This window comes from Ipomoea nil, unplaced genomic scaffold, assembly GCF_001879475.1.
Source record: "Ipomoea nil cultivar Tokyo-kokei standard unplaced genomic scaffold, Asagao_1.1 scaffold3394, whole genome shotgun sequence".
Lineage (NCBI taxonomy): Eukaryota > Viridiplantae > Streptophyta > Magnoliopsida > Solanales > Convolvulaceae > Ipomoea > Ipomoea nil.
Genome location: NW_017619822.1, coordinates 1,441,373 through 1,451,085, shown reverse-complemented (window position 1 = coordinate 1,451,085; position 9,713 = coordinate 1,441,373). Strand labels below are relative to the sequence as shown.

General features: G+C 34.5%; 1 protein-coding gene across 1 annotated transcript; it reads left to right on the top strand.

Moving 5' to 3' along the window:
* The first annotated feature begins 681 nt into the window (after positions 1 to 681).
* On the top strand, positions 682 to 4,913 carry LOC109171122 (receptor-like protein kinase HSL1). Its single transcript, XM_019320251.1, has 2 exons — positions 682 to 3,492; positions 3,569 to 4,913. Exons 1-2 carry the CDS (start codon positions 906 to 908, stop codon positions 4,009 to 4,011), a joined length of 3,030 nt encoding a protein of 1,009 aa, XP_019175796.1. The 5' UTR covers positions 682 to 905; the 3' UTR covers positions 4,012 to 4,913.
* The last annotated feature ends 4,800 nt before the right edge of the window (positions 4,914 to 9,713 follow it).

Sequence of the window (9,713 nt, the reverse complement as noted above, 5' to 3'; positions counted from 1 at the left end):
CACTGAACTATTTGAGAAACAGCAATTAAGCCATCGAACTCAAATAACCCTCAAATAAGCCATTGAACCCGGAAAAAAAGAGCAAATAAGCCATTGAACCCTGAAAAAAATGAGCAATTAACATTTTTTACAGGTTAACTCCAGGTTTTTGCTGATTGGATTGTCAAATGTTTATTTTATTTACGTTTATTATTATTATTTTTATTAATATTATCCGCATGGATAGTATTATATTTTAAAATAATTATAATCAAAATAGTTTTGTCTTGTCGAGATTTGATTTGTTTATTTATTATTATTATTTTTTCACTAGATCTTTTGTTTTAAAAAAATAATAAATAAATAAATCAGATATAGACAAGACAAAACTACTTTGATTATAATTACTTTAAAATATATTACTATGTGGATGGATTATAATAATAAAATAATGTAAATAAAATAAACATTTGGCAATACAGTCAGCAAAAACCTGGAGTTAATCTGTTAAAAATGTTAATTGTTCTTTTTTTTCGGGTTCAATGGTTTATTTGTGGGTTATTTGAGTTCGATGACTTAATTGCTTTTTCTCAAATAGTTCAGTAGCTTATTTGTACTTTATCCCTTTAAAAAAAAAAAAGAAAAGAAAAAAGATGCTCCACTCTGAGCGTCTCTGCCAAATGAGAACGTTAAAAAGTTAGAAACTTTCATTAATGTGGCAATAAAAACCACATAGGAATATAAGATCCTTATCCTCCCGAAGACCACTCGGCTTGGAGTTGACTTTGTTATATTCCGGCGAATTTGGTTTTCGTATCTTCCGCCGGCCGCCGGTAATAACACAATTTTGAGTAAGAAGATAGCCATCACAGTTTTGAGAATCAACAAATCCTTACTTCAATTAAACCTCAAAATCATTGCCCAGAATGCTCACCTCAACCCAAATCTTCACACTCTTCATCTTCATTTTCCCCTTATATGGAGACTCCCAGCCCAGTAGCATCATTTCTGAAAGATCAATTCTTCTTGATTTAAAGAAGCACTTTTCAAACCCACCAAGCACTTCTCACTGGAATTCTTCATCAGACCACTGTAACTGGCCGGAAATTACCTGCCGGAACGGCGTCGTCACCGGAATTCAGCTTGGTTGGCTAATGATCAATGACACAATCCCACCCTTCATCTGCGACCTCAAAAATCTCACTCTTCTTGATCTCAACCACAACCTAATCCCTGGGCCATTTCCTACATTTCTGTACAATTGTTCCAACCTTGAAAACTTGGACCTTTCTTTTAACAACTTCAATGGCATCATCCCTGATGATATTACCAAGCTTTCGCCTCGGCTCCAGGTTCTTAATCTATCTGCTAACTATTTCATGGGTGGAATTCCAGCTGGAATTGGAGGCCTAAAAGCTCTAAAGGAGCTTCAGCTAGCTGGAGTGGTGTCAAATGGCTCATTCCCTTCAGAGATTGGCAACTTGTTGAATCTTGAAGTTCTTGTTCTGAGCCAGAATGGGTTTTCACCACAGGAAATCCCACCAAGTTTTACCCAGTTGAAGAAACTGAGACACCTGTGGATGAAAGAGGCCAACTTGATTGGCAAAATCCCGGGAAATATCAGCAGCTTGGAAGCACTAGAGTTCCTGGATTTAAACACAAATGACTTGAGTGGAAACATTCCCAGTGACTTGTTTCTGCTCAAGAATTTGACCACGGTTTTCCTCTACAAGAACAGGTTGTCAGGGCCTATTCCTCGCCCAGTTATGGCCTTGAATTTGAATGCAATTGATTTTTCTAATAACACCCTGACAGGGAGCATTCCAGAAGACTTCGGGAATCTGGCAAAGTTGGAGGGATTGACCTTGTACATGAATCAATTATCAGGCCAAATACCAGTAGGCATTGGTAGATTGCCAGCATTATCTACTGTTAAAATTTTCATGAACAATCTGTCGGGTGAACTCCCACCAGATTTTGGTCGATTTTCAAAGCTTCAACTTTTTGATGTTTCCACAAACCATCTTACAGGATCACTACCAGATGGTTTGTGTGATAATAAGGTGTTGTTTGGCGTTTATGCTTTTAACAACAATCTTACGGGCGAGTTACCAAAATCATTTGAGGATTGCAACACCTTGAGAGGAGTCAGGGTTGAGAGAAACAATCTTTCTGGTACAATTCCTGATGGGTTGTGGACAGCTAGGGATTTGACAAGGTTGGTGATTAACAATAACCAGTTCACTGGTCAGCTGCCACAAAAAGTGGCATCAAATTTATCTCTAGTTGATATCAGCAACAACCGATTTTCGGGTGAAATTCCACCTGAAATCTCTTCTTGGAGCAAGCTAGATACCTTCAGGGCAAGCAATAATCTCTTGACAGGTAAAATTCCTCAAGAACTCACGGCTCTTAGATCTTTATCAGTCCTTATGCTTGATGAGAATATGCTTTCTGGAAAATTTCCTTTGAATATTATATCTTGGAAGTCACTGGCCACATTGATATGCAGTAGAAATCAACTTTCCGGTACAATCCCTCCTTCACTAGGTCTTTTACCAAACCTTAATCAGCTAGACCTGTCTGAAAACCAATTCTCCGGGGAAATCCCACCTGAAATAGGCCATTTGAAACCAACTTCACTTAATCTGTCCTCCAATCACCTCTCGGGGGAAATCCCTGATGAATTTGAAGTTGCAGCTTTTCAAAAGAGCTTCTTGAATAATCCTGGTCTCTGTGCTACTACCCCCTCATTAGGTCTCAGGGATTGTGGGGCAAAAACTGAGAAATCCAACAAGATTTCAGCCAAACTTATTGCTATTCTAGGAAGTATAGCAGCATTTTTATTTCTAGTGGCTGTTCTATATATGGTGTATGTGTTCAGAAGTTACCAGAAAAGAAAAGGAGCATTATTGGTTCAAGATTGGAAGCTCACACCATTCCACACTTTAAGCTTCACAGAATCGAACGTTATACCAAATTTAGCAGAGAAAAATGTGGTCGGGAGTGGTGGATCAGGGAAAGTTTATGTTGTGGCCTTAAGTACTGGAGAAAAAGTTGCTGTTAAGAGGATTTGGAACAACCACAAGTTGGACGAGATGCTTGAGAAGGAGTTTCAAGCAGAAGTTGGGATACTGGGCACAATTCGTCATTCCAACATAGTGAAGCTTTGGTGCTGCATTTCAAGTGAAGAATCAAACCTACTTGTTTATGAATACATGGAAAATCGCAGCCTGGATCTTTGGCTTCATGCAAAGAGAAGATCACCCGACCAGTTCCTGGATTGGCGTACTAGGCTGCACATTGCAATTGGAGCAGCTCAAGGGCTGTCTTATATGCATCACAACTGCTCACCACCAATTGTTCATCGAGACGTGAAATCCAGCAATGTTCTTTTAGATTCAAAGTTCAATGCCAAGATTGCAGATTTTGGGCTCGCCAGAATATTGAAGAAGCATGGAGATCCCAACACAGTGTCCACCGTTGCTGGCTCCTTTGGCTATATAGCTCCTGGTAAGTCAAAATATATATGTTGCCACACTTCGAATTTTGTAAGTAAACCATTTAATTTGTTCAATGTTGATTTCAGAGTATGCACATACTAGCAAAGTGAACGAGAAGATTGATGTGTATAGTTTCGGGGTGATCCTTCTGGAACTGGTGACAGGAAGAGAGGCGAATGATGGAGATATGGATTGGTGCCTGGCAGACTGGGCACGATACCATGTTCAAGAAGGACATCCAATTGTGGATGCTCTAGATGAGGAAATCAAGGAGGTAGAGAACATAGATGAGATGTGTGGAGTGTTCAAGCTAGGGATATTCTGCACTGGTGCAAATCCAGCTAAAAGGCCTACCATGAGAGAGGTGTTGCAGTTCCTCCTCCATTGCAGCCCTCAATCAGGAAATGGAAAAGAAATAAGTGTTAGTGAGCGCGATGTTTCACCGCTGCTCAAGAGTCCTAGTAGTGAAGGGGCATTGGAAGATGAATATGATCATCGTTTGAAGCCATTTGTTGTAGTTGAAAAATAAACTGCAACATGTGTTTGAGGGGTTGGGCAAGGATCTGGAGTTTGGACTGTCCTTGAATAGTCCTGTGGAAACTGCTCAATCATGCACTGCCGTCTCAGCCTTTATTGAAGTACATCAAGTTCGGTGATGCTGTGAGCCGTGAAAGTGCGTGGGAGGATTATAGTTTGTGTGGGAGCCTGGCTATGTTTTTTGAGGTGACGAGGGAAACCCGCAGTCACTATCCGAAGGTGTGTGCTTGGTAAATTCCGCATTGTGACCCTAGCCAGCAAAGGACCACAAGGAAGTAAATCAGCCTAGGTTGTCCATTGCAGACCGGCTCAAATCAAGAGAGCTGAGATTCGAACAACTGGGATTCGAACTTGTGACTTTGTGGTTACAAGTTTGTTCCCTTGGCTATCTCGCTATTGCTGGCGCGGGAGGAATAAGCTTTTGTATGATCGTGACGCGAGTTGGTCTGTATCTAGCGAAAGAATGTTTAAGGGAAATTTTTGATGAAACTCAAACATGGAAGTCTCGATGAACTCAGAAAAATCAAAAGTCTTAAGGTGAATGTTGATGGGAAATGTGAATGTTAGAGGTTAGTCACTTAGTTGGGTGTTAGGATGGAATGGATTTGTGGTTTTTGAAGTATAGAATGTATAATGCTTTGAGTCTTATAGTCAAGTTTTAGAAGTATTTATTATGAGTTGTTGAGTTGGAATAAGGGATTTCATTTTGTAGTGGAGAAGGTTGCGAAGGGAGGGAACAACAAAGACCATATCTACATCTCATTAATGTTATTATGGAGCTTATATATAGAACTTGATTGGAGATGCAAAATCATGACTATTGGGAGACTAATAGGTGTGATAATTGAATTTTGAGTTCACAGATTGTGTCCACTTTTTTGTTGGCTAATGTTATTGTAGTCGCTCTTCCTTTCTTCCATGTGTTTTGTAGGGTTAATCTACTTGCTTAGTTTGTTTCTGGAGTTTAGAGAAAATAAAAAGAGAAGGTATAATAGTTAAGAGGAAATTGACTGTAAAACATTACTTTACTCAATTTGTATATAAGGCTTTTTTCGGGGTAGTTTTGGTATGTAAGAGTTTTTTTTTTTTGGGTAACTAAATGTTATCCTATAGTCTATATATTTTATACTTTTTAAAATTTTTTCAAGATTAAAGAATCAATATCTTATTATTGGGATTCAATTTTATGACTACTTATATAAAATGGAAATAGAGATATCATCACAATACAAAACGTTATCTTGTATATCGGTATATGTAGGTAAATATTGATTTTAAGTAATAGTTAGTAGAATTTGATATCACGTGATTTTTTGTATGAATTTGGTCTTTATTAAAATTTAAAGATCTTATTTCACCAAAAAAAAAAAAAAATGTAAAGACCTTAAATAATCTTCTTTAACGAAGACTTAGTTCATAAATTGCCATATCTGCATTGCTTAACGCCAACAACCAATCACTATTATGGTATGTTTGGTTCATGGAATATGCCAAGAATGGAATAACATTTATTGAAATAGATCTATTTCATTGATTGGTTAGTTATTTTATCATGAAAATAACATTCCTATGAATATGCTATTACCTTTGTATGGGGAATAATCATTCTTAAGAGGACCTTTGGCAGGACCCCCAAAAATTGGGGGCCCATATTAAAATAAAAAAAAATTATGATGTATATATACAGCATATAAGAGCCTTAAGCAGCATTACCGTCATAAATTTCATAATACGCAACCGGCCAACCCTTTTTCCTTTGGCGCAAGTACGCAACCCTATGTCCCCTATCTCACTATCTGCCTATTACCCCTAATCCTAATTAAATCCCCTATGCCCCTAATGCATTATTATGTATACAGTATGTCAGTATATTAGCTTGAGACCTTGAGTTCATTAACAAAATCACTGTTTATTTAATATTTACCCAAATCTCACAAACAACTTTAGATAGATCACACACGACAGACACAATTTGATAGAATTAAAGAATTCTTTTTGATTACACAAAGTCATAAATATTCAAGTTCTTCAGTTCTCTTAACAGGTAATTAAAATTATTAAATATTTCACAATTCTTATTTATTATTTTATTTACATGACTTAATAATTCTTATTTCAGAATAATATATTCAAGAATTTATTTTTTGATTAATTATTTGTTAGTTTTCTAAATAAATTTTTATTTTTTCTTTAGGGTTTTATAATTATGTCTTTTATAAAATATCATTTGGGTTTGAGAAGCGTAAAAGAAAAGAAGAATTGAGCAACTAACTCAATCTCAAAATGGAGCTCTTGAAAAATTCATTACAAAAGAAACTCAAACAAATATGCAAAAAGATGATGGCAAAAAAAAAATGTCAAATATTAATCTTCATATAGAATGTCAAGATGATTATGAGATTGGAAAAAATTTAAATGATAGTGTGCACAACGATGATAAGTATCACTGTAACAATGAAAATAATAAGAATTTTGATAGTTGTTTAGATGATGTTGGTCACAATGATAAACTAAATGATTTGCTTTTATCTGATATATATGATCTAAAAAATTGGGATATTTGTGAAAGATGATCCTAAAAGAGATTTATCAATAAATAAAAGCCCTAAAGATAAATTCTCTAGAAGATTTTCCTTAGCATTTTAAATTTGTTTTTATACAATATTTATATTTTGAATTTTTGACACAATTTTTGAACAACTATTATTTATATATATAAATTATGTAAAAAAGGGGCCCAATTTAGTATATTGCACAGGACCCCATTTTTTATTGGAACGACCCTGTCCTTTGGTATTAGCTATTCCATGCTCTTGAGAATAGTTTTTATATATCACAAATACACCCTATGGAATTTTTATTTGATTTTAGTATGTCTATTTTTTTTAATGAATGTCTTATTTTAGCAAAATATTAAAATATTTTATTTAGTTTGTTGGAAATTTTGGGCGTGCAACCATTATTAATACGGTGCTCTAACGAACTAAGTTAATAACCCACTTGTTTTTTTTTTTAATTTCATTTAAGATATAAATTCTACTTTGCTAATTCCTTTTGCAAGGTTCCAAAGACAAAATATATGGAAAAATCTACAAAAGCCAGCCAAAAGACTAAAATAATTTAATTAGGTTGAAGCTAAGGTATGTGGCGCCTAGAGGTTAGATTTTTCTGCAATTAAATTTTGTAAAGTGGTTGTTGGAACTTGGAAGTATTGGAATTGATTTACTATGTTCAAGGTTAAATTAGTATCAACAAATTGGAATGGTAGTGGCCAGAGTAGTTCCTTATTCTTGTTAAGTTATTAGCTTCTAGTTAATTTTTTTTTTTTTAATAAATTTAGTTGTGTGGTTAACTACTGTCATTATTATTTTTTCTATTAAATCACATTAAAGCTCATTTGAAAAAAATTGAATAGTGAAATTCGAGTAATTAAATTAGTCTGAAAAATATTAAAATAATTTAATCAGAGTAGTTTTCTATTTTGATCATAATAGACCATTAAACTGCAAGTCACTATTATTTTGTTAAATGGAAGAAATTTTGTAGTTGAAGTATCATATCACTCTTATGGCACCTTGCATCCTGCATTCATCATGAAAGAATATAAAATTAATTATAAATAATGTAAAAAGGAAGAATCAAACTAGACATTAATTTCTTATCTTCTAGCATAAATTCAATCATAAAGCTTTATCTTATTCTTTTCCACATCTCATTATATTCTCACATCTAATCATGCCAAATGCGACCAAAGATTCTATTGGCACAAAAAAATTTCATGATCTGAATTAGATTTTGGATTAGGAATATTATATTGTATTTGGCCCTTTGATGATGAGCTTTTTAGAAAACTTTTTAGATCAGAGTATTTTATTGTTAAATTTCTAGATAGTCATCATTGGTTAGCGCACTCAAAAGGTCAATAAATTATATATGAAAATGAGATTTATAAATTAAATCGGATGCTTTTAATAAAGACTAAAGGCATCGGAAAAAGTAGGCAATTGGTAAGTGTCATGTGACAGACCAATAAATCTAGAATATCATTGACTTCACTGTTTTCTATCTTTGAACTGACTCATACATAATTAATTAGTCAATTGTGTTTTGCAAATAATAGTAGTGGTAGTATTTAATAATATATAATTATAATTCATGGAGTAGGTGTATGAAAATGTCTCCCGATGAGAAATAAGTGTGGAATCATGCTTCGATAGAACATTCCAGTTCTTGCTAGCTATGATTTTCAGTACGACGCATGGGAGAGATGCAACCTTTTGATAGTTCCTGGCTTCTCAAGGTTGTAAATTCTTCAATTGCACAAAGTGTGCTCTATATTGAGTTAGCTAAGGATATTTGAGAGGATTTGAAGAGTTGATTTTCACAAGTAGACACTAGTAAATAATTGTACATTGGCCACTGTTGTAAATGGTTTTTCGCAACTGTTGTACAATAGTCGCGAATGTTAGGTCACAGAAAGCGTTGGACTTTTCGCGACTATTGTGGAACAGTCGTGGAAAAGTTTGTCATCCACGACCGTTCTTCACTTAGAACGGTCGCGAGTTTTTTTTTCATAGGTCATCCGCAACCGTTCTTAGCTAAAAAGGGTCGCAGATATTTTTAAATTTTTTTTTTAAAAAAAAAAACTATAAGCTATTCTAGGCTAAGAACAGTCACGGAGAGCTTTTATTTTTTATAAAAAGAATATCATCTGCGACTGTTCTATATGAAGAACAGTCGTATGATTATATTCTTTAAAATATTTTATTTATTTTAATTAATGTCCATAATTTTTTTAATACAATATTATCATCAATACTAATACTATAATATCATCAAAACACAATACTTTTAACACAAAACTATCATCAAACTTTATACTAACACAATGTTGGAAATTGGTGAATAAATCGATACACAAAAATATATATATATAATATATATTTGTCCCAAAAAATGGAATTTAATTTATAGAAAATTAATTCCAACCAATTTTGGTACGAAACCAAAAAAAAATTACATATATATGCCACGTATATATATTAACCAAATAGGGATTTATTTTATCAAAATAATCCCACCACAACTAGTACGAAACTAGTATACGGGACTTAATTTTCACGAAATTAATCCCACCACAACTAGTACGAAACTAGTACAAGGATTTAATCTATCCAAGATTAATCCTACCACTTGGTCTGAAACCAAGAACAAAAAATAAACAAGAGACGGGTTTCTAACCTGAGGTTTAACCCAACGCGAAGAAACAAGAAGAAGCAGATGAAGCCCGAGTCGTGTGTACACACACTCTCCTTAAAACCGATTCGTCACCTCTCGAGGGTGCTAGGATCGTTGTGGCGTCAGTCTCCCAGGATAAAACGGACTACGACTTTGGCGTTCGAGCACTCCAACCCAAAGCCCGGCGAACTAGAACACAAGTTGAGCACTCCGATATTTTACGGAATTGTTGGCAGAATTTTTCTCTTTTGAAATCAAGGAGAGTAGAGAGAAAAGCAATAGTTGTGTTTTTGAGTTTCAAGAATCGCGTAAAACATTCTGCCAACATCACAAGATATATGTAGGGAGAGAGGAATTAATTAGCATTATCATAGCCATTAACCAACATAAATCCAAGATTTAATAATTGGATAATAACGTTTGAAACGGTCGTAATTATTATCGTAATAATTCCAA